This window comes from Ischnura elegans, chromosome 11 (genome assembly GCF_921293095.1).
Source record: "Ischnura elegans chromosome 11, ioIscEleg1.1, whole genome shotgun sequence".
In the NCBI taxonomy this organism is placed as follows: Eukaryota; Metazoa; Arthropoda; class Insecta; order Odonata; family Coenagrionidae; genus Ischnura; species Ischnura elegans.
In genome coordinates this window covers 27106049-27132063 of record NC_060256.1, presented here as the reverse complement: position 1 = coordinate 27132063, position 26015 = coordinate 27106049, and the positions used below count along the sequence as shown (strand labels likewise).

The window sequence follows — 26015 nt, the reverse complement described above, 5'->3', positions numbered from 1 at the left end:
CTTCATTACTCCACGGAAACCTAACTTAATCCATAGAATACTTAACTAATAATAGTAAGGGTTTAGTTGGCTATCAAGTTATTAAACTCAACATCTCTGTTCAGTAAAGTCTTCCCTTTGAGTAGTATGTGCTATGGCTAAGAATGTTTGGTGGATCACACTTATTAAAATTGTGTCTCACAGTTGCATGACTTATCAATTCCAGATGACTGTGATCTATGGATCGGTGGAGAATACAATGGTGCCAATTGGGTGTGGCATCTAAGTGAGGATATAATTCCCCCAAAACGAGACGGTGATGGATATCCTCCCTGGGGTCCTGTATTGTCAGAACCCCACCATGATTGCCTGTCTATTAGAAAAGTCTTCAATTCGTCTGAAATACTGTTTCGAGGGATTCAGTGTGATGACCCATTACCATTCATCTGTCAAAGGAAAGGTAAGTTTTTGTGTTAATGTGCATCAGTGGCGAATATAGATAATGATTTTGGGGGAAGCCAATAACAATACTATGTGTACCTATATTATTACAGAAATGTCTTTTTCTGTCATTCCATATATGCTGTGTTAATACTGCACCTAATGTAGTAACAAAGGAATCATTTTAAATGTTGAAACTACAGCTTCTGACAAAAAATACAATCTCAAATTTCACTATTTAGTAGAGATGGGTCGAATAGCAGATTTCTCAAACTCGAATATTGAATTCGAATATTAAATCATTGCTCGAATATTCGAATACCTCGAATACTAGAATTGCACAAAGCATATTATTTCTTTAAGCTTCTTATTTCTTAATAAGTTTCTAATTCCCTTGATGAATGTATGAACAAAAAGTTATACAGTGGAACCTCAATCTATCGTTTTTCAGGGGGGACGAGAAAAACGACAAATGCGGGAATGTTTGACTAGGTTGCCTATGCAGCAGGAAACCCAGGATTTTGGCGAGTAATTAAGATTTCCTTTAAAGGATTCGAACAGGAATTTAGCTGATTAATGGAATATTTTAATTTTATGGAAACCATTTGGGCATATAGTTGATTCAACTAACATCTCTTTCAAATATCCTAAGGGGGCACACCATCTCGCGAAAAAATGATTGCATGCCATCTCTGCTTTTACACTGCTACGATGGATTTCTGTCTGATGTATACATTCTTATCTACCAAACTCCATTTCTGCGGCACGCTGATCTGATACTCGGCTTCATCCAACTTCTTATTTTCAACAGGTAGCTCGCTTTACCCTCACTCCTACTGTCAAGTGCTAGCGGACAATCCGAGGGGTTTTGCAAAATACACGCGCTTCTCCACCGGATTTCTTCAATTATTTTCAGTCCATCTTTGGAAGTTCACATGAGATAAGCAGATGAATTCGAATTGCTAGTGGGGAGAAACCAAATATCCTGAGAAAATATCCGTTCGACTGTGACAATAGAGATTTATAGCATAACTCATAAATTGTAACTTGATGTATGTTTTCGAAAAAAAATACGGCATCAGCTTCCGAGTAGCTCAGTTGCGAGGATATCGAGTTTCGCCAGAATGCTAAGTCTCCGTCGTATTTTGACATTTATTTCTTTGCGTAAAATGCTTAAATAAACTCAGAAATACGTCGTGTTTGGTCTTATTCTTTTTGAAATTACGCGCACATTACTAATATTTCAATCCAATAAAGGTGTGGTATCAACTGACGAAAGTCATTGTTAGACACCTTTTGGGCTAATAGATGACTCATGCAGCGGTTGACCTCCACAGAAATGGGGAACTTCGAAGCTGGTAGGAAAAAAAAGGTCAGTAGGGGAGAAAACACATTTCTAATGTTCTTGTGTAACTTGGTATTTTTTCGAAGCTAAGGTCTTCGTAATATGATCCCTGCGCGAGCTGTGACCTTTTTTTTATTTCGAAGAAGAGGAAAGCCTCAGAGGGGGGGCTAGTGCTGAATGGAGGCGGATAGCGGGTCTTGGGAAATGCACTAATGTAACTATCCCAAAATGCTCATGCAGCAGCTGACTTCAGAAATGGGGAACTTCGAAGGAGGAAGCAAGAAAAAGGTCAGTGGGTGAGAAAAGGGGGGAGGGCGTGAAACACGTTTTTATTTTTCTTGCAACTCGATATTTTTTTCGAAGCTAAGGTCTTCGTAATGCGATCCCTGCACGAGCTGGGACCTTTTGTTTGATTTCGGATAAGAGGAAAGCGTCAGAGTGGTTGAGGCGGGTGCTGAATGGAGGGGGATAGCGGATTGTGGGTAATGCCCTAAGGTTGCTATCCCACGGCACTGAGGTTCTCCTGGTGGGGGGAATCGGGGATTTTAGGATTTTTTCACCCGACCGTTTTTGGTTCCCCTCGTCGAACTCTTTTCACCACTCAAATCCACGAATTTGATGTAATTCGTCGACTTGCGTAAAACGGTGCTGCGAGCACTAAATGATTTCAGTTCTCTACATTTTTCCGAGTCAACTACCGACGACGTGCGTGCGACAGTGTATGACGCGAAATTCAAAGTATTCGAGGTATTGGAGGCAGTACTTTTCGCATAACTATTCGAGAAATCTAATATCGAATACTTTCTAGTATTCGAGGTATTCGAATATTCGCGGATACTATTTGCACATCTCTACTATTTAGCCTTTAATTTGACTTAAAAGTTTGGAATTTTCCATGTAGATTACTTGCTCGAGGTTTATCTACTCCACGCATTATTTTAATTCTAAACTTCAAAAAAGGTTTAAAACCTGTGAAATCCTTAACTAAATCAAAGAAACACAGCATAAGCAGCCAAAATTATTAAAAATAAAATCTAAGAAGTATGAAGAATATTAAACGTTCTCTAAAGGAGACATTGAGTGTAAAGATCTTTAAAGATAATGTGTATCATGAATAAGCAAAAATATTTAAGAATTTTATCAACAGGCATTGACAGCAAAAAATGAAAATGGTTCAAAATACACTTAGTGATTGTACATGGGTGAATGGTATAAAATTTTCATGTGTAAGAGAGAGTATACATATTATGAAATTTTTTAAAGATATAGAATTATGAATTATTATTATTCTTATACTATAACTAATCGAATCGGAAGTCTGTTTGTGTGTTAGGTTATAGTAAATTTATTGGTGTGGTGGATCTCGAGGGACTGCAATTGCATTCGTACCTAATGGAAAAAAAATCACAAGAATTGGCGTATGAAGTTATGCAGGGGACCATTGAATGCTGCAGTCCTATATTCATATGTTGTTCACTGGGAAAATACATATAAAAAATTGACCCTCTTATCGTTTCATGTGCATACGTGCATCTGGTCAAGGTATTATTTTTCAAGTATGCAACTCCATACTGACAGTTATTATATTAATATATAATTATAATAGGGTAGTTTCCTTCATCAAAGAAAACGAAAGGCATTGATTGCGATTCGTTACCCACCATTAGTGTATTTTTAATACACAAATTATTTGGTTTTTGAAATACCGGTTTAGACGAATGGCAAGGGTCAAATTTAATCCTCATTTGAAAAAGGCCAGATTGGCGCCCATGCGATTCCACTCCGCATGACGTCACAGGGACCTAGTTTCTACACGAGAGGATAGGAGTTATACATCTTCTGAGGTTACCAATGCATGCATGAGGCACAGAGCTCAGGGAAACATGTCTTAATAATCACCTATTAAAACTGGCTAAGTTCGGAAAGTTTTCTTCGTTTGATAAGGTGTTAATAAACCTTTTTTAAGCCAAGCGCTATCATCCAGCAAGGTACTCAGCTATCCGCTAGCATCCTGCGACGTATCAGCGCTAAGCCTCGCCTCAAGGTCACCTCACCGGGCGGGAGGGGGAACCAGAAATACGACGTACGGAGATATTTCCCGGCATTCATACTTAAGGTTCGCGTTTTCGCGCGCTTGAAAATTTTCACTTTTCATTTAATCGCGAAAAATAGATGTTGTCATTTAAAAATCTAAAAGCGTGAAATACGTACTCCAGGAGTAATAATCTTTCGATTAAAGCAATAAAAAAATAATAGGAAACCACCCTATTATTATATTATGAATTATTTGTAAAGTATGACATTATGAATTTATTTTTAAAGTATGAGAGCATGTACAATTTTTGCACTGGTTACCTAGTAATAAGGTGTCAGTAATCACAATAAATATTTTACATTAGTTTAAAGTATACCGGGACTAGCCGCGGTGATAACTTTTACGGGAGTCACCTGCAATGCACGATCGTGCAAAAGTTCCACAGAGAAAAAATCATTCGCCTTGACCTTGCCTTCGCCTTGACATTCGCCTTTTTTTCTCTGTGGAACTTTCGCACGATCGTGCATTGTGGGTGACTCCCGTAAAAGTTATCACCGCGGCTAGTCCCGGTATACTTTAAACTAGTCTAGAGCGAACACCTCTTTGTGTTCTATGTCCGGGCCTGCTCTCCGGCTGTGGCGCTGTGCGCACGATTTGGACTGCTTGTATCATCATATGCTGAGCAGTCCAACAACATATTGTCCGGTAGTGTCCACAGTGAAGAATGAGGCCTCAGTAGCTTAACTGGCTAAAGCACTCGACCGGAAATTGGGGGATCCGGGTTCGAATCCCGGTCAAGGCGAATGATTTTTTCTCTGTGGAACTTTCGCACTATTTTACATTAGTTTTTGGTGGCTAAATTCAGAAAGCAAATAAAAAATAACAATTAGTAGTTTGATTCTTAAACTACTATCATAAAAAATATTATGTGAATGATTGTGAAGTGAATAATTGATGCACTAAATGAAAATGGTTTATTTATGAATTTCAAAACTACCAATGAGTGAATACATACAAAGATGAACCTTAACAAGTATTTCTACCAGTAAATTTAACCAACCAACCTAAGTTAATATATCCAGGCATGCGCAGATCGCCTATTGCTACAACCCCTTGCCAGCAGTACTAGCAGAAGCCCGGGACCACCGGTAATAACTTTGTGTCACTAGTTTCTCACGTGCATCATGCTTTTACTTTTTATTTATTCACATTATTTAATTTTTCCATTATTGGGGCACCAAGTACCAAGCACCAAGTATAGTACCAAGCATTTATTTCCAGTATATCTCCGGAAATAAATGCTTGGTACTTGTTATATTTTTCTCGTGGTCACAAATAAATCTAAGTAGAACTCTGTGAAAATTAGTTAAGATTTGACTATGTATCTCTTAAAAAAGTGAGAGTGAAATATCTAGTTTCTGCATAAACCTTGAAAAAGTGGCATATTCTGACAGCTTTAAAAAAAAATCCCTCTGGTATTCATTTTTAAAATCTATCAATGAACAGAACCATATTTTAGCTATTGAAAAAAGTTTATCTGATTTTTCATCTTGGGCATATATGGCCCTTAAATTGGGGACAGTGTGAGGGGAATCGCTAAGCTGAATCATGTTGATACGTAGTACAATCAGTTCATTTCAGTTGCTGCTGGGAGTGCCAACAAGACCTATCAGAGTACACCCATGCCTTGCTTAGCTCAAGAGATGCATTCCGTGGGGTCTTTGCACTATACAAATTTGCGTAATATGAGAGCATTTTAACATTGGGAAGATGCGTTCCTGGTAGCATAAGTGTTGGGTATCAAATTTACTATAAACCATATGTATTCCTATTAATAGTCTTATAGACCTCATTTATAGTTTAAAATATCTTTAAAGATTGTAGGCACGCATTAAAATGTTTTTTTTCGCGTTAAAATAAATTTGTATGTGCTTTTGAAATTCCCACCTTCCGAGCGGGTGGCATATCATCCAGGAAAAATGTATGCCATCTCAGGGGTTTGTAATGCATTACTGGCAGTTGGCAAATTTTCAAACCAGTCTAAAAACAATTGTTGTGTCACCCAGGCCCTTTTTTGCTCATCCAAATGACAGGCAATTGCTACTTGAATACCTACCCTTTCATTGCTTGCAGAGTATGTGAATTATAAATCGTAGCTGGCTTTAACTGGAAGTCCCTCAAGGCATTAGCACCAAACAGCAACATGAAATGGTCTTCAAATGCCTTGAAACCTAACTTAGGTTTTTCTTCCCTGAAAATGAATATTTGAGATTGCATTCTATCCCAAAACAATACTGTCTCGTCAACTTAAAAAAACTTATTGAGGGGGAAAGGAGCCACTCTCAATCACATCTTGTAGTTCATCAGAAAATATTGTGGCGACTGTCCTATCAGCAATTGCAGATTTACCTTAAATCGCAGCACTAATATCCAGCTTTGCTCTCTAATTAACCTCTTAATTAGGGAGCAAAATTTCACTAATGCATCACGAAGGCTTCACACCCTGTGTACCCAGGTTCATGTCCTGACAGAGGCAGAAAGGTTTCAGAGATAGCTGTATCCCTGCTTGAGAGTAGTGTTGACGGAACTTCCAGTGCAACACACTGTCCGGCAGATGGGATGTTAAGCCTATTGTTACAACCTGGCTAATACCAACACAAGGTTTCTATCCTCCCACACTTACCTCATGGCGAAAATGACCCCAGCTGTCGATATCCTCCCTCTAAATACCATGCCATACATAATATGTAGCACCCGGCAGTGGCGTAATTATGGTGGTGGTGAGCTTTGGAGGGATAGATCCCCCTTCAAAGAGAAAATAAAATTTAAAACAATTGTCTAGCTTTGATATACAGCAACTGCAATTCTTAAAGTTTAATTTTAAGTGCCAAAATGATGTAAAACATATTTACAGGCATACCTTTTTTAATTTTCCGGGAATTCCCATTGCCTTGGGGGGTAGCAGCCCCGGACCAAAAAAATCGGTGTGTAAGTGAGGTCATCATATAACTGAGGGTCGTATAACCAAGGTGCGACTGTTTTCTCAGTCCTACTGGACATACACACCAAATTTCATAGGATTCGGTCCAGATGTTTCCGAGGAGTTTGTCTACAAAAAACCGTGACACGAGAATTTTATACATGTATTACATATTAGTTGAACTTTATTTTTGGTATCTTATTTGAATTATTTATTTATTGAATCTTCTTTTATACATCTTCAGATGTTTCTATTCTGGAAAATGCTGCAGCCAACCCCAATGCTTTCTTCGGAAAAGAGTCTCTGGGGAAAGATAATATTGTGCGTCGTGACGGTGAGCAAAGTGATAGGTTATATGGTATTCCATAGAAATTTTAATATTAATTGAATCCTAAATAATGCTTGGGAAATGTATTTGAAGATTTGTAGTAGTCCATAGAGACTATTTACTTCAGGGATCTGTCTAGGTGACTTCAGCAGGGGCAGACTAAGGTTTTTGTTTTGGAGAGAGTTAGAGGTTCATTACATTCCTCCATGCCTAGGTGGTATGAAATACCTCTCAGCAATAATGCATCTGAGGTCTGTTGTGAATGGACAAGTGGCTGTTAAGTATTCATCAATTAATTTTTAACATTGGTGATCAAGTTTGTGAAATCAAGACTTACATTTGAAAGCCACCTTAAAGATAAAGAATTATCAGAGCCACCCCTCCCACCTCACTCTGTAATCCACCACTGCATTTGCATTATATTTCATCAATATTAAAGAGCATTCTCATAGAGCCATTGCTGAATCTCCTTTTAGGTTTTAGTCCCACATTTTTAAATCTATTCTTTTAGAGGTAATTATAATATTATGTGTGGTTTCTGTATAATTATTTCATCATAAATGTCTGTTAAAATTTAGATATAGTACTCTCAAGGCCTGGCTCCCTGCACTGCCATGTAGTTTGCTTTCACATCATGCTGGGTCAATCTACATGTTTGGTGATAAGGGACATATTTCTAAAATGCTCCTAGGAAACCTACCTTTACCAGCAGAATACCTTTAAGAATTATTACTATTGGCTCCTAGATAAAAGTTGCAAATGAGGTACTCTCTTCCTTAGCGTGGAAAAAATATTTTTATCCCCATTTTACATCACAGCTTTCTATCCTTTTTGGCCATAAGCATTGTGTACTTAAAAATGCATGGCTTTGAAAGTTTGTAGGGAATTTGTAATTAATCTATTTGCATGGCTCTAACCTATTAAGGAGCTGTACGATTGAATTCAAGGAGCTTATAATATGATATTCTCAAAGAAAATTTCAAAAGTAAAAATTGCCTTTTGCTGTTTTGCTGTCAGCTTTTGGATTCTTAATTGAACATTGAGGCCTATTACGAACGGCTTACCGCATGCGGTGAGATACCGCCTGCGGTATCATACCGCCCCGAAGCGCGTTTACCGCCCCCGAGCGATTACGAGTGGCCACCGGTCGGTATCATACCACGGCTTAGGGGTCGGTATGATACCACGGCCAGCTACCCCGGTGGTGAGATACCGACCCCCTAATGGCGGACGTCTGTTTACATTTTTCGGGTCGAGTTGGCGTTTTTAAAACAAAATATCCGACGATAGAAACTCGGAAGCTATAATATTTTGTGTTATTTATAATATTAATGTCTGAGTAAGCGTATCAAATATAAAACTGGAGCCGACTGGAGCAGTTGAACAAAAAAAGTATAATACCCATATAACAACGTTGTAGCCGTCTGAGATGAGAGAGAGAGAGAGAGAGCCACGGCCGTAGGAGATGGATACGTTGATTGTAAGTTGACCCTCATTCATTTATTTAATTAGAACAATTTGGATGTTTTTAATGTCCGCTATGTTTTTATATGCAAAAACATCTTCCATTTCTTCATAGGTTCCAGAAAATTCGTCGTTAAGGACTGCCTGTGCTTGTATTGTATGGTGAATACAGCTGTTGCTCGCCGCTTGGAGATTTCTACGAACATCTTTTGTGGCAAAATATTATTTTTTCAACGTGACAACTTCTTGTATTGCAAGGTGAATACTACTTTTGCTCGCTGCTTGGAGATTTCTACGAACATCTTCTGTGCCAAAGTAGTGTTATTTTCAACGTTATAACTGCTTGAATAGTGAGGTGAATGTAACTTTTGCTCGCTGCTTGGAGATTTCTACGAACATCTTTTGTTTCAAAATAGTGTTATTTTCAATGTGACAACTACCGTTAATCACAGTACCAGTGGTTGTAATGCACAAAGTTTGACAAACATCTGCCAAGAGCTGTAGTTATCACTGTTCCATTGTGGTTGGTTTTTAAACAGTGGTTTACGCTATCGAGAAGTGTCTGATAGTAATGTAAAGATTGTCAGTGGCGTTTATACCTTCGTCATTCACCGCAGAGATAACATTTCACGATCAAGCTATCAAGTTCAAAGCCATGTGTGAAATTTGTTTATATACTAGTATATCAATTTCGTACCAAGGAGTTGTAGTGAGAAAAGTCACCTGTGCCACTTGCGTAGGATAATGTGAGGCTTAAAATCAGTGATTATATAGTTGTTTTCATCATAGCAAGCTCTTGATTGTAATGTTTACGTGGTGAATATAAGAATGGTAGTGACTTCCAGTTTTTGATGATCGTATTTGCCTATTTACCATTATTTATAATGGTGTGAGCATGTATCGATTGTGGATTTTACCTGAAATATTGAAATAAGTTGTAGCCTGTGTGTGTGATTGCCGAGGAACCGATTTGCGATCTCACATGTTTATTGTGGGCAGACTGTTTTGCTGTGGTTGTGTACCCGTGATTAAACCAAAGAAATGGTGAAACTCTGTCACATTATATTGAAATAAAATTTTATTGTAACCAGAAGTGAATATCTTGTGTTTTTTAATTCTCCATTGCTTTTCAAAGATAACAGCCAAAAAGTTATTTTTCATTATTTTTAAAAGTGCCTTTCTTGTTCTCTGAATTTGCATTAGGTTTCCAAACCCCGTTACTAACACGAAAGGAATGCAGAGCAACAGATATTTTGTCATTTCACAGATGTTGAGTGTCATATTGTCTGTGATCTGAAGGCTCTCCAGCTAAGTATTCGTGGTGGATTTTCATATATTTTTTAAGAATGGACATTTCGGTCAAAGCTCTAATGGAATTGGTGATTCACCTTGCCCGTTGGCCCTAAAAGTACTTCTATCGTAATTTTTCGATGGTCTGCCACGCAATTTGTCACTACCTGCGTCTGCTCATACGTGATTTTTTGATGATATCTTCCGCAAGTCACTGCTAATTATTGTTTTATTCAACTTTTTATCCTATAAGTAAGAATTGAGGAGCAAAATTCGTTCATTTGTCAAACTTTTAAGGTGAATTAACGAAGAATGCATCCGTATTAATCCATAAATACCACTAATTGTCTTTATCGACTGCCAACAACTCTTGCCGAAATATTCGTCTGCTAGGAACAGTTGCCGCGGAATTGGAACACCGCACGCCCTTGCCATTGGCTACACCATTTTCGGGCTGAAGGAGCTTAGAATTTTTCATACAAACGTCACTTCCGCCGCATCGCTCCTTACCGACCCCCTGACACGTACTCTCCGCCCGGCGGTGACTTGCCGACCGTCCCATTCGTAATCGCAAGGGGCGGTATGATACCGTATACCGAACGAAAACTCCGCCCGGCGGTAGCGTACCGCCCGCTCGTTCGTAATAGGCCCCATTATTACTCTTCCAAAATATGATAATCTCTAGACTTATTATGTATGTATGCTTCAGCCTAACAATTGATAAATGAATTAACCTCAAATTATAAATAATAAATAATATTGAGACCAGGTGTGCTTTTAGCAGTAAGCAAACTACATGGCCACATATGGCACCAAGCAATACAGTACCCAGACGGCACAGAACCCTCCGTATCTAATTCGTATGTACATAGTACCCATTGACTACGGGGATACTATGCCGCTTCGTCGCTTTTCGTCAATGGATACTTTCCATTCGCGGCCTGTCGATGAAGCGCGTACGCAGCATGTGAATGTCCGCTACGAAGCACGTACGATAGGATACGAAGCGCGCAGGAACACAGCACTCAGGCTAATCTCAATCGATGAGAATGTTATGAATCATTATGAATTGTAAGTTCTCAATAGGTAAATAATACTATATCATGAATTCTAATTACCATGATACAGTACTATTTACCTATTGAGAACTTACAAAACTTACTCGGCCACTTAAATAACTGCGAAAAATGAGATTCTCAAGGCTAATTCACGCATCCCCAGCATTCTTAAGTGGCTCGTACTTACATGGAAACCTTGAGATGTTAATAAGAGTAAATTCTTATTAATTTTGACACTAAATAAGACATCACACAGCCCACGAGCATTAAAAAGATTACCCTAAAGCCTGACGAAATAAAATTTTTAAATAAAAATTGCCAATGAAACAGGATTGCTGACACATCTGCTATTAGTATGATCGAATTCATCAAAATGCAAGCAAAAATTAACGTATAGTTCAGTCTCAGCTACTAAAACTTACCCATATCAGGCGCTAAAGTATTTGGAAAATTATTTGGTATGAGTAAAAGTCTCTAGGTCACTGCAGTAAATGTATCAACCTATTAAAAATATGAAAGTCCAGCCAAATCACCAGCATAAACACTTGTAAAATAAAACATGGTATCTCTTAGATCACACCTCCGATTTTAAACTTACTTTGCATGAAGTCACCACCGCAAGAAATTTTAAAGAGGCAGGAAAGAAAAAACCCACAGGAATACAATACATAAATTATGTATTTTCCATTGTCAACCACAATAATATTTCCAATTTTCTCTTCTATCCCACATCTAATTTAGCGAAACAATTACTCTTATTCTCTTTCGAATAGAAAATTATTTAAAAGAGGACTGGTCGATACATAAAAACTATCTTCAATACTTTCTCCGATGAACGTCCACAATCACAGCATCAACTTGCACAAATCAAATCCACATCCACAAATATGTCACTTCTGTCACAATGTCTGTATTATGTATTTTCTATTGCCAACCACAATAATATTTCCAATTTTCTCTTCTATCCCACATCTAATTTAGCGAAACAATTACTCTTATTCTCTTTCGAATAGAAAATTAATTAAAAGAGGACTGGTCGATACATAAAAAACTATCTTCAATACTTTCTCTGATGAACGTCCACTATCACAGCATCAACTTGCACAAATCAAATCCACATCCACAAATATGTCACTTCTGCCACAATGTCTGTCTTCTTGGCGACAGGTAACAGTGAAGCAATGGTACCAGTACCTTCCTCCAATCTGGGTACCTTCAATTCAGCAAGAATTTTCTCCTCGTCTTCTCGTCCAAGGCCACAGATTATTTTCTGATATCACAAGGTGCGATGTGAAGCTCACACACCTAAAATTAATAAATAATAAATTACCATGTAACTTATTAGGTCAAATCATTTCCAATTTTTGGTATTTCTGCATGAGAAATCAAATTACTAGGCTCGTAAATATAGTAAATATTTGTATGCCTGATATTTTTATTGTTTTAAACTATAGCATAAGATAATTTGAAATGATAAAAGCCGACGTGTAATACACCATAGGGCAAGCTAAGAAACAATATTCGATCCTATAAACTCGGCAGCTTATTCCTAGTTTCTCCTTTAACCACACGTTTACTGAATGAATTAATACAAAAAAGACAACTAAAATGCAAGAATTTTCAAAAGAATTGCTGTTACAATATTTTGAATGACCATTTTTAGTACTGAATAGTACTATAGTACTTCAGTACTGAATAGTTCGGGATGTGGATGCATCAACATCCCGAAGCCACTTCTAACTTAAAATTACATCCAAATAATTACAGCGAGAAAGAGTACATACCTCACAGTTTTTCGTAGGGGTGAAATGTTTTCTTCTTATCGCCCAAATGCACTTCTTCTTCAACTCAGGATCTTTTGGAAAGCTAAAAACTTGAACCATGTCCCGGAGTTTCCATTACATCCCGACAATACACACACGAAATGTTATAAGGAGTTATGGCAGTGGTAATAAGATTCACACAGCGTTAGTTCAACAAGATATATTCGGATATAAACGGATACAACTCAATGGTACATTAGGCGCGAACACACAGAGAGAACACTAGCGTGCACCGGAAGTGCGCGCGCACACAATCGACAAACATCCAATACAATCGATAGTATCGAACAATCGATGCAGGATCATAGCAGACAGACATTAAGAAACTATTGAGCACACCCTTCAACACTCCCCTTTGCTCATAGTTGCAGCCCCAATTCTTTAGTGAACTTCTGAGTCTTTATACGGTTTAATCCCTTGGTTAAAATGTCAGCTACATTTTCAGAGCTTGGGATGTGCTCATAAAATATTAAACCCTTGGATACACAGTCTTTGACATAAAAGTAACGCACTTGGACATGCTTTGAACTTTCGGCAACAACCTCATCTTTGGACCATGAAATGGCTCCCAGGTTATCACAAAAAATTTTACATGGTTGAGGACAGTAAAAGGATTGCCCTAATTCCTTCAACAAGGATGATACCCATACAACCTCTCTAGCTGCTTCCTGCATTGCAACCAATTCTGCCTCACATGTTGATTGAGACACAATCTTTTGCTTCCTTGACAACCAAGACACAGCACTGCCAGCCAGTATAAAGACATACCCACTCCTGGATTTTCTGTCCACTGTGCAGCCTGCGAAGTCTGAATCACAAAACACCCTTAAAGTTTTCCCAGTCTTTCGATAAACAAGTTTCAACTCTTTCGTTTTGAGCAAATACTTAAACACACGCTTCACAGCTCTCCAATCAGACAAAGTAGGATTTACACACTTTTGACTTAGTTTACCTATGGCACATGCAACATCTGGACGGCTTACCGTGGCAACATACATTATATGACCAATAGCTTGCTCATACAATTTTTTATCAAAGGGTTCATCACAATCAATATCAAAACCAGCTTCACACTCCTTAGCTAAAGGTGTTGACACCCCAGTCTCATTCATAATATCAAATAACTCTAACATTTGACTCACTTGGGCAGATTGGTCGAACACAACTGTCTCACTGTCAGGCATATGTAGATGAACAGAAAGAAATTGGGTGTCAGAGCCCAACATTTTGACATCCAACTTTTCTTTAATTTTGCCCTTAAAACCTTCAATCATAGACTTTTTCCCAACAATCAAAAAATCGTCAACATACACAGCCACAATGAGATCCTTAGTTTCATTTACATATACACATGAATCACTCAAACAAGGTTTCAAGTCCATACCCTTCAAAATATTGTTTATGTGTTTGAACCACATTCTCCCTGCTTGCTTCAACCCATAGAGACTTTTCTTTAGTTTGCACACATATTGGTTCCTATTCTTTCCCTCAATTTCGAAAAATTCAGGTTGCTCCATATATATGTCCTCATCTAAGACACTGTTCAGGTAGGCGCACTCAACATCAATGTGTTCATAACACCATTCATTCTCAGCACAGAGAGCAAGTAAAATCCTCAATGTTCTGCGTTTTACAATTGGACTGAAGGTTTCAGTGAAGTCCACCCCAGGTCTCTGCCAGAATCCCCTTGCTACAAGTCTAGCCTTAGGTCTGTTTGAGTCCCTTTTAATACTTAGAACCCACTTACAATCGATCACATTTGTATTTAACGGTCTCTTGACAATGTCCCAGACATCCTTTTTGTAAAGGTTCTCTAATTCAGCCTCCATAGCTAATCTCCATTTTCCAGATTCATTTCCCCTTAAGGCATCATTTACAGAAATGGACACACACAGATCTTGAGCCCTACAAATCATTGCAATGTTCCCACAACAAGAATGAGTCTTTTCTTTTCGAAGTCTGGAAGACCTCCTAGGAGCAAGTACATTTTCAACTCCCAAGGTAACCCCATCGTCAAGTACCCCCTCATGATTTTCATCTCCATTCATCAAGTTCTCCAAGAAAAAATCATCATCTCCTTCCTCATACTCACCATCACTCTGGACTTCAGGCTCATCCGGGTCAAAGGTCCCTTCATCATCCACATGCCATATCCAATCATTACATCTCCTTGGAATGTGAGTGATTTCACACATCTCTTTACACGGGAACACCCTCTCCTCAAAACGTACATGACATGATATAATGACACTCCTACTTTTTGGCAAATAGATTCTGTACCCCTTCACTTCTCTATCATATCCCACAAAAATACCTTCATCTGCCCTACAGTCAAACTTATTTCCAGTTGGACTCACCAGATACCAGACCTTACAACCAAACACCCGCAATCTAGAAAGCTCCCCTTGGATGTCAGCCTTCTCTCCTTTCCATAATTCCAAGGGAATTTTGTTCTCAATTGCAGACGATGGACACAAATTTCTGATATGACATGCTGAACTTATTGCTTCAGCCCACAAGAAAACAGGAAGCCCTGCTTGAATAAGCAAACACCTTGCCATTTCCACTAGTGTTCTATTGGCACGTTCAGACACACCATTTTGCTCGGGGTTTCTAGGCACACTTTTCCGATGCAGAATACCCTCAGCCTTCAAATAATTCTCAAACTCAACACTTGTGTATTCGCCACCATTGTCTGATTGAAAAACACTTATTTTCACCTGATGCTGAGCCTCAACCTCTCTCTGGTATTCTCTAAAGCATTTAAATACTTCACCTTTTTTCTTGATTATCCTGACATTTGTGAATCGAGAGAAATCATCAATGAAAGTCACAAAATAATGACCTCCCCCCAACGATTGACACTGTGCCCTGCCACTTACGTCACTGTGGACAATTTCTAAAGGGCGTTCACAATTGTGATGAGCAACTTTCGGAAATGGCAACTTAGTCATTTTACCCTTCACACAGACTTCACATAATTCATCGTCCCTTTTGGAATCCTCTTTCTTGAGATCAAGACCTGGGATTCTGTTCATAGCACCTTCATGGAGATGTCCTAATCTCTCGTGCCACAACGTACTCTTGAAGGCTTTGGCCTGAAATACTTCGATTTCTGTACCACCATTGCACTCATCGTTGGCAGAAACATTTGCGACGTAGCTCTCATCTGGCTCAGTCTCTAAATAATATACACCATTTTCCACTAAGGCATTGAACAACACATCACCGTCATCATGCTCTCCAATAGCTTCATTTAATCTGAACACGGTCTGTACACCTTTCTTCGCCAGCTGTCTGACAGACACAAGATTCACGTCCAACTCAGGTACCCACAGAGCATTTGATAGTGACAAGGTCCAGCCCCCACAAGAGTTTGCTAACTTGATGACAATAGTTCCCTTCCCCTTCACGGCCAGACGTCCCTTTCCAATCTTTACTTCTCCGGTGGCAGGTTGGAAATCGAAAAATCGGTGACGGTCTGGCGTCATGTGGTTCGAAGCACATGAATCTAGGTAACTAACACACTTTCTTTGGGAGCAAGCCAAAGCAAACGCCGATATGAGTCCTTTAAACTTCGGCTTGTCCCCTCCTTTCTCGTGTCTCTCCCGTGACTCCTCGCCTTTTCCTTTTCTTTCCTCCGACTTGTCTCCCCTCGGCGCACCACACTGGTAAGAAATGTGGCCCCACTTACCACACTTATAGCATTTCTGATCAGCAGTGCTCCTCTGCTTTCCGTTGTTGGCTGCTCTCGTCCTGCTGAACTTCCGCGCTGCCAACGCACTGCCATGCTCAGAGGACTCCGCAGCATTAATCCTTCTCTCCTCAAGCAGAAGGTCTGACTTCACCGCCCTCGACGTCAGGCTCTCATTGATCTTTGTTATTCTCACATACGTAGAATACTGTGGATCCTTCACGAGTCCCGCCAATATAAAGGAGGCCACAACGTGGTCTTGGAATACGATGCCGTTTTTGGTTAATTTACCGCAGAGCTCCTGTATCCTCCCAGTGTACGCTGAGATGTCCATCGCCTCTGTCTTCTCAATGCTACCCAGCTCTCGGAGACACATAGCTATATCCATGGATGTAGCCCTCCCATGAATCTCTTCTAAGGTGTCCCAACACTCCTTGGCTGACCTCAAATGGCTGATGTCTGTGAGATACTCCGGGCGCACATGCCGGAAAATGTATGCGCGAGCCTTGTTGTCCTTGCGCATATTTTCTGGTCTCTTCAACTCGTCTGCACTCAGCCCCGGGTTGATTGCGTCCCAGCAGTTCAGAAAAATCATCGACGCCTCCGACATGGTCCTCCAATATTCGTAATTATCCTTGCTCAGGATTGGATTCATTTGCCTATCCGAATCCAGCAACTCATCTTGATCCGCCATGGTCTCGCCTTTTCTATTATGTCCAATTTACCGAATCACTAACGTCTATCACCACACAGCACGATCCCTGGGCCCATAACCTGTTATAAGGAGTTATGGCAGTGGTAATAAGATTCACACAGCGTTAGTTCAACAAGATATATTCGGATATAAACGGATACAACTCAATGGTACATTAGGCGCGAACACACAGAGAGAACACTAGCGTGCACCGGAAGTGCGCGCGCACACAATCGACAATCATCCAATACAATCGATAGTATCGAACAATCGATGCAGGATCATAGCAGACAGACATTAAGAAACTATTGAGCACACCCTTCAACACGAAAGGCATTTTTAACAAAAATATCTCACAAACACGTTTCTGAAGCCCAGTGAATGAAATTAAAGAATAAGGGAAACTTCACCATTACCAGACACTCTATTTTTCACAAACTTAACCACAAAAATCCCTGAAATGTGGTGAGACGTGACGTAAACGATGCGATCTCCAACGGCTTCTGCCAGCTTGTGAAGGCATGTGATCTTTCTAGGAGGATATGGCACGATGGCACCACCCGCGAAAGAAAATAGTCCCAGACCGAATACAGTTTTATCGATGAGATACAATTTTATCAATGCATATGAATTTGCCAGTCCTCTTGCATCTTTTTTCGTCATTAAAGGAAATAAAGAAACAAAACCTTTTAAGTAACTTCCTAAGAGCGATTTTTGTATCTTGATGGTCCACCCTCGTATTCAGGTACGAAAACTTCCTGTGCCGTCTGGGTAGCGGCGTATGCAACGCGGCTGGAGCCGAAGAAAATTTGCTGTCCGCAGGAAGATACAAATTTTATAACAATACTTTTGAATCTGATATTTCCAAAGACTTGACACAGAATTCCTAAAGACACAAAATTCATAATTCATAATTGTGTCTTTAGGAATTTCTTTAAAAATTCTGTAACACACAGAATCTTCTATATGATATTCATATGCCTCATGTTTTGTTTATCCTACTTCATGCTTAAAAGAGTAGCAATGAAGTCTAATTCTTCTAGAAAATAGTTTTTACCAAAGAAAGAAGTACCTAATTATATTTTTCACTCGTACAGAGTTAAAATATTCGTAGAAGAATAATTTATTGAATTTATAATAAACAAACTCCTGAAGCAACTGCTACAATGAAAGATAGCTCCAGTACAATGTAAAAAATAGTGTTAATGTGATTTTGTGTTCAGCAAATCCTTCTATTGTCCATTCTACTGACATTGCATATACCGTATAAGCGTGTGTAAGAGGCGCACACATGTAAGAGGCGCACCCCATTTTGAGCATCGAAGCTATAAAGAAAAAAATTTTGCAGCATTTTTTTAATCATATCGTGCGGTGTTGCAGACGTATTTAGCCAAAGCAAATTTGCTGTCCACAGGAAGATACAAATTTTATAACAATACTATTGAATCTGATATTTCCAAAGACTTGATACAGAATTCCTGAAGACACAAAATTCATAATTGCGTAATTGTGTCTTTAGGAATTTCTTTTAAAATCCTGTAATACATAGAATCTTCTATATGATATTCTCATGCCTCTTGTTATGTTTATCCTACTTCATGCTTAAAAGAGTAGCTTTTAAGTCTTATTCTTCTAGAAAATAGTTTATACCAAAGAAAAAAGTCCCTTATTATATTTTCCACTTGTACAGAGTAAAAAATTCTCAGAAGAATAATTTATTGAATTTATAATAAACAAACTCCTGAAGCAACTGCTACAATTAAAGATAGCTCCAGAACAATGTAAAAAAATAGTGTCAATGTGATTTTGTGTTCAGCAAATCCTTCTATTGTCCATTCCACTTACATTCCATATAAAGATGGAATTGCAGATGATAAATTGGTTATTCAAGTTGCTTTTCTAAAGGGTATTTATCCTCAAGGTAGGATATCTAGTAAGAAATTCTGCCATTTTATATGTTTTCATCAATTTGAATCAATAAACACTATAGTTTAGGTAAAAAGAGTTGAAATCCACTTGTGCCTGGGGTGATGAAATAATCCTGAGGCAAGATTTATACCATTTTTGCTACTTTTTGACTTAAATTTGGATTATTTCTTCTTATTTTTTAAATGAATGTGTTTGTTAATTTCAATTTTCCTCTTATAGCCACAGTATTCTCACCGCATCATGAAACTCCAGTGGAATCTGATGATGAAGTGAAAGGAGGAATCAGTTATGAGTACCGAAATAACTCATTCATCTTCTTCCCGAGGAAGAAAGTTACTTGGAATGAGGCAAGATCATTGTGTAAAGAATTAGTACCAGGGAGCCTACTGGCCGCATTAGAGTATAAGTTCTTGGCACAAGCAACAGCTTACATTTTGAATGAGTATCCAGAAGTTGGATGTGGTGAGTTTTGCATCCCATGTTTTATATCATAGTCCTTTGTAATCTGTTCTCTTTATGTCTGTGGTCCCAACTCATTTAGTAGTTATTGAGGATAATCCCTTCACAGAATGATACCTCCACTGCAAAAACGCTCAACAATCGCCCACCGAATCTAATCCGCTCATCTAGGAGCCCAACAATACGAAACCGCTCAGCTGGCAGTGTCCGGATCATAAACACTCACCTCCAAGCTTGGAGAAATGGGAGATGAGTGGCTATGCTCTGGACACTGCCAGCTGAGTGGATTCTTATTGTTGTGCGAGTAGATGAGCGGATTTGATTCGGTGGGTGATCGTTGAGCATTTTTGCAGCGGAGGTATCGAGAAGCCCATGACATTGTCTGCTACGATGCGGAATATGGCACCATTTGTGAGAGGCATACTTAAAGACATACAAGGAGAACATGTGAAGCTTGGCAACACTCAGTGGTGTACCCTGGGGGGGGGGGGGGGGTCCGGGGGGTGGGGCGCCCCCCCCCAACATATAAAAACACAATTATTTTCCTTCATAAAAGAAAACAAAATATTGAAAAAATCATGAATTATCAAAATATTTCTGTCAAAAATGAAGTTTTTTCGATTATGAAAATTGTTAAAATTAGTTTAAAACCCATACTCACTTAGTACCTTCTTTCTCAAAAATTTTCCCCCTAGATTTGGACCCCCCCCCCTGAACAAAATTCCTGGCTACGCCACTGGCAACACTGCTGCATGAGCAAATTCACTATGTTAGCAGGATGGAGGTCTGGGAACAACTGAATTTCCAAAGTGCTAGGCCACGCCTGCTATCTGCTGATTAGCAAAGGGAAAGTCACGTGTCGAGAAACTTTCCCTCCTTTCACCCCAACTCGCTTAAGCCACAGCGGCTCACCCATAAAGATAAAGTGAAAGGAGTTAAGCTTTCTCAAGAAAACACTTGCACGTGTAAGTTATATTGAGATAAACAAATTTTGGTGATGCTGTTTGAATAATTAAGGGAACCAGATTCATAAACTGATATGCATTTTCTGAATTGCAATTGAAATTTGAAAACAACCTGCACTATACTCTCTTACAATATCTTTGTACGAGACCACGGTCAACTTATTGGGTTACCAGTGTTTTTTAAAACTAAATATTGATTTTCATTTTTAATAATTCTTCTATAAGAATAATTAATGTTTTTTTAAACGGATTTCTTGCTTTCATAATAACAAAGTTGGTGAACACAGGGTATTAAGACTCTAACTCCAGAAGTCCACTAACAGTAACGCCAAAAATTCATGTGAAAATTGCTAACACACATAACAAAACAAAGAATTCATTTCAAAATATAAAAAAATGGAGTATGCTACAAAATTTTTCTTTGACCACCACTACTTGACAACCACTTCACAACGGATTTATGTAGTGAGGTGCAGGAGGGTGTGGTCAGTGCTGTATGTGGGAAAAAATTTAGGCGGTACTCAGCAAAAACTGCCAACAGCTGAACATGTAGAATACATCTGGCTACGATTGAAATATCAAACTACTACTCTTATATTAGCTCCAAGTAGTACTACTCTGAACAAGTAAATAATTATTTCCGATTTTTCTTTCTGAAATCCATTGAACCATTTCGGTAGGGCTATTTTTTACATATGTAAAAATGTAGTTTAACTGGTATGCTCATAATGAGTTTGGATATTAGGGGGTATGCGGTACCTGCCCAACTACTGCACTGGGTGTGGGCCAATAGGGTAGTTTCCTTCATCAAAAAAAATGAAAGGCATTGATTGAGATTCGTCACCCACCATTTGTGCATTCATAATATACAAATTATTTGGGTTTTAGAAACCCCAGTTTAGACGGATGTTAATCGTCAATTTTAACCTCAATTGAAAAATGCCAAATTGGCACCCATGCGATGCCAGTCCACGTGACGTCACAGGGACCTAAATGCTATATGAGTAGATAGGACTTATAGATCGTCTGAGATTACCAATGCATGCATGAGGCACCGAGTTCAGGGAAACATCTCTTAATAATCATCTATTAAAATTGCCTCAGGTCGGAAAGTTTCCTTCGTTTGATAGCAATTTAATAATCCTTATTTAAGCCAAGTGCTACCTGCTATCAGGGTACTCTAAGCTACTGCCATGCTCGGCAGCAAGCAGCCTGCATCGTAGTTGCGTTCATAGACTCGTCCCCAGGTGGCCTCACACAGCAGCAGCCAGATGTCACACCGGCTTTTCCCAGCATTCATTTTTAGTCGGTGCATTTTCGTGCGCTTGAACATTTTCACTTTCCATTTAATCGCGAAAAATAAATATTGTCATTTAAAAATCTAAGAGCATGAAATACGTACTCCAGGAGTAATAATCTTTCCAGGCAATAAAAAACAGTAGGTAACCATCCTATTGCCAAAGAGTGGCCCTAAGGTGTTGTTAAGTGGGGTCTCAGGCAGGGTCTGAATACCTCTGACCATTACCACCATCGTAGTCACTTCCCTCCATCTACGCTAGCTATACCTGATGTTAGGTCTTCTGGGTATGAAAATGCTCATTGGCTCCACCTGATGTTTGGCACGAAAGGGTTAAGAAACTCCTCTTTTCGAGATATGCCCTCTTCACTTGGGCTATTTCCATCTTGCTTCAACCATCACAGGACACTCTGCTACCCAAGCAGTAGAATTCCTTCATCTCCTCAACTGTATGGCTCTTAAATTTCAGGTTGGTCTTCGCCTCTTATCGTCTTCTTCAGACCAATAGCTTAATTTTCTTTGCATCGATTTTCAGCTTATATCTAGTCATTATCTTTTCAGTGATTTAAAGAATTTTCTTCAGCGTAGATCAAATAGCCTCACAAAACTTTTACGGGTGTATCCATGGCTGGCTTTTTTAAAAATCATATGTCTGGTTAAGGGCAGATCAAGGATTTTTTCTGGGGGGGGCTCTAGGGTCTGATAGGCAAATGGCCTTCTCTCATTTGAGACTAAAAAAATAAATAAACCAATAACTGTACATAATATTCTGTTTATTTTAATATGAAAGCTATTAATATTAAAACATTAATGAATTACGTGTAAAATAACTGCAGTTTTTGAGCCCCTTTCCCAACTGGACGATGCTTTTTTTTAGTGCTGACTAGTGAATGACCAGTGACCGGCAAATCTGTCATCTTGATTTGGGCTCAAGGCTTAAATGATTAAGGCTCTTCAACACACAAAACAAAACGAGCATAATGATAACCGTATTAAAAATCCTTTGTATTTTTTAAGCCTTGGGGGGGGGGGGGGTAAGGGGGCATATACCCTTGTGCCCCTCTCCCCCTAAATCTGCCTATGTTTCTGGCCAATGTATGGAATCTCTTTTCCAGAATATTGTGACCTGTGGGTTGATGGGTACTACAATGGCGTTCGATGGCTGTGGAATGAGCAAAGGTATAGGATCCACGCTAAAGAAGGACCTAATGGATATCCCCACTGGGCAAAGGATTTGCCTGCTTTCCATCACAACTGTCTGAGCATCAGGGAATCAGAAAAAGCACCGGAGCCCTACACTCTTAGGTTCCGAGGCATCCAGTGCGAGTCTAGAATTGGATTCTTATGCCGAAAACAGGTTTGTGTTAAGTGTCAGTAATGTAGAAGTATGTAGGTAGCACCATAATGATTAACCCCCCATCCTCAATTTAGGATCTTCATTCACCCATCACTTGAGGAACTTTCATGAAGTCATATAATGAGAGATGCCCAGAAATTACCTTTGGGGGATCTTGGGTGGTATGTTCGTTGCCCATACTTAGTTTTCAATGAGCACATCAGAAAACCATACAATTCTTTTAACCCTTTCACTGCTGTGGACGTACCTAGTACGTCCACACGGCAGACTGCTGTGGGCGTACTTTTTCGTCGTCCCTGCCATGCGGTCAGCACTTTCGCTGAAGCACTCCGAAAGGTTGCTAATCCGGGACCCGGAATCCTCGACCAACTCACCCACGCAGGACCGTCTCCTCGACCCTACCAGTGGGGGGCCTACCTCCCAAAAAGTGACCGCTCTGACTGCAATTTGAAAATCAATCGATCAATCCGATCATCAAAAAATAATTACTTGCTTTGCACTCCAGCCAAATAGGGAATCAAGTATGTATGTCTTTGAACCGTGTTTCTGTGATGAAAATTAACGATTTTGTTAACTTTGCTAAATTGGCCATTTTCCGGTTGTCCGCAGCCACGTTTTTAGCAAACTTATCTAAATCATTATTTTTCATCGCGGAAACACGGTTCAAAGACGTACTTGATCGTTTGATTGGCAGGAGTGCGATGAAAACAATCATTTTTCGAAGAACGGATTGATTGATAGGTTTTCAAAATGAAGTCAGAGCGGCCACTTTTCGGGAGGTAGGGTTGAGGAGACGGTCCTGCGTGGGTGAGCTCGTTGAGGATAGGGTCGCGGATTAGAGACCCTTCGGAGGGTGTACCACACCAATCCTAAAAGTACCTGCTCCATGGGCCCATGAAACGCATTTTAACCTTTTTGCCGCATGTGAGGAGTAGGTTTTCGGAGATTGAACAGCAGTGAAAGGGCTAATCAGCTATGTATTGATTGCATACTGCTGAAAGTTAAATAAATTGTTGGTTAATGGTAGGTACAAAATTAATGTAAAATTGAGTGCCAGAGGATAAATGCCCCTGGGCAAGTGGTCTCCTCAGCAGATGTATCATTGGTGGTCATTCATCATTTTACCTTTTCATTCATTTTTATATTTATTCTTACTGCCAAAAATAGTAGGATGAAGGATTTTACATTTGCTTGCTTCAATGAATGAGTAAAAACTTAGAGAGAGTAAATAAATAAATAAATAAAAATCTTACAGATAAACAGATACAGGTAATGAAGGGACTTGGGGATTAAAGGGAACTAAATTGAATTGTTTGTGTGGCTTTTTTATTATTTCAATATTATATTCAAATAATCATAAACCAACTTAACCGGTTTCTTTATTATAATACAATTGATTGAATTTATTTTTTCCCTGTTGAAATCTATGAAGAAGAATTAGGTATTTCTTTTTGGACCAAGAGAAAATCCTGCCACGTTTATTTGTTGATTGGTGCTCCTTTCGCTGCAGAGAACAAAGAATTTCAAATATCATCTAAATGGACAAGTTTTACCTTTATGGCATTTATCTGGATGGCAATGAAATATGCACTGTGAGCCGTGAATGATCAGAAAAATGCTCAAGATTTGGAACGACTGAAGTCTGGATTGTTGTAAAATGTGGATGAATATTCTTAAAGTTGAAAAAATGTGGAAAGCAAGTACTGAGGTGTGATTCGAATAATTTATTCCAATATAGTGGTTCTGCTTCACACTGCAATAAATGTAGGGAAGTGCTCCCAGGGTCAGATTTGAAAGGGTCCCTAACAGATTGATTGGCAAAATAATCTTCTCCCCATAGTCATTTCATTTCCTCAGAGAGTAATTAATAAATTATTTTTTAGTCTTATCTGTAGTATTAATGCAAATAAACCAAAATTTGATTCGTAATGGAGTAATCCGTTGAATGTGGTGATGATGATCAAAGAAATGCAGCTGTCATACATGGGCATTTTCAGAGGATGAAAATCATTCATTTAGGGGCACTGCGTGAAACAAGTGACTTTGTCAGCAGTCATACACGTGGATGCAAATTTACATACACCAAGGACAAAGAATCATTTTTTATTCTTATCTTTAGTATTAATGCAAATAAACCAAAATTTGATTCGTAATGGAGTAATCCATTGAATGTGGTGGTGATAATTAAAGAAATGCAGCTGTCATATTTGGGCATTTTCAGAGGATGAAAATCATTCTTTTTGGGGAACTGCATGAAACAAGTGACCTTGTACGCAGTCATACACATTAGGCCGGGCCTTATTTTTCAGAATTGCGAAAAGTTATGTTTTCCTGGTCTCAAAATGATCCAAATGGTGTTCATATTCATGTGTTAAAATTTGGTTACTTTAAAATAACTGCAACCCGTGCCCCAAGGGCCTTATGTACTAAGGACCCTCAATTGAGTTTTTTGGGGTCGAAAAAGCACTATTTCTATGTAAAACGTAAAAGTAACCCAGTGAGAAATGGGTGGTGGAATCCACGTGGAACCCACGTGGAGAATTAACGTGGATACCACGTGTTTTTGGTCATGGAATCAACGTGGAACCCACGTGGAAATTTGGTGGAAAAATTAAAACAGCAGTTGGTGCTGTCCTAAAACCATTAAAACCTCAACCACTCTATATCTAAACCTTCTATATATGTGTCTACGATTTTTCATGTGCTCTCATGGCTGCCTTTCCACGAATTATATAAAAATAGAATGTGCGATACATTTTCACATAACTAGCGTGGTTTCAGGATGATAAATGACGCAATGTCACCAGAGAGTTAAGTTCCACAAATTAGAAATTCTGTTTAACATTTTATGATAATCACCACAAATCCACTTGAAAT

At 39.0% G+C, this 26015-nt stretch overlaps 1 protein-coding gene across 2 annotated transcripts in view; it reads left to right on the top strand.

The window, feature by feature from the left end:
- Positions 1-25067, top strand: part of LOC124167987 — a 58996-nt gene extending 33929 nt beyond the window's left edge. Inside the window, exons 12-16 of one of the 2 annotated variants that reach the window (XM_046546070.1) lie at positions 206-439; positions 7025-7114; positions 19280-19522; positions 22897-23138; positions 24574-25067. In XM_046546070.1, the coding sequence (XP_046402026.1) occupies positions 206-439; positions 7025-7114; positions 19280-19522; positions 22897-23138; positions 24574-24579 (815 nt within the window). In that variant the 3' untranslated portion in view covers positions 24580-25067. Of the gene's footprint in view, positions 1-205; positions 440-7024; positions 7115-19279; positions 19523-22896; positions 23139-24570 lie in introns of both variants that reach the window. The other variant, XM_046546069.1, reaches the window with a different exon arrangement.
- Positions 25068-26015: the final 948 nt, after the last annotated feature.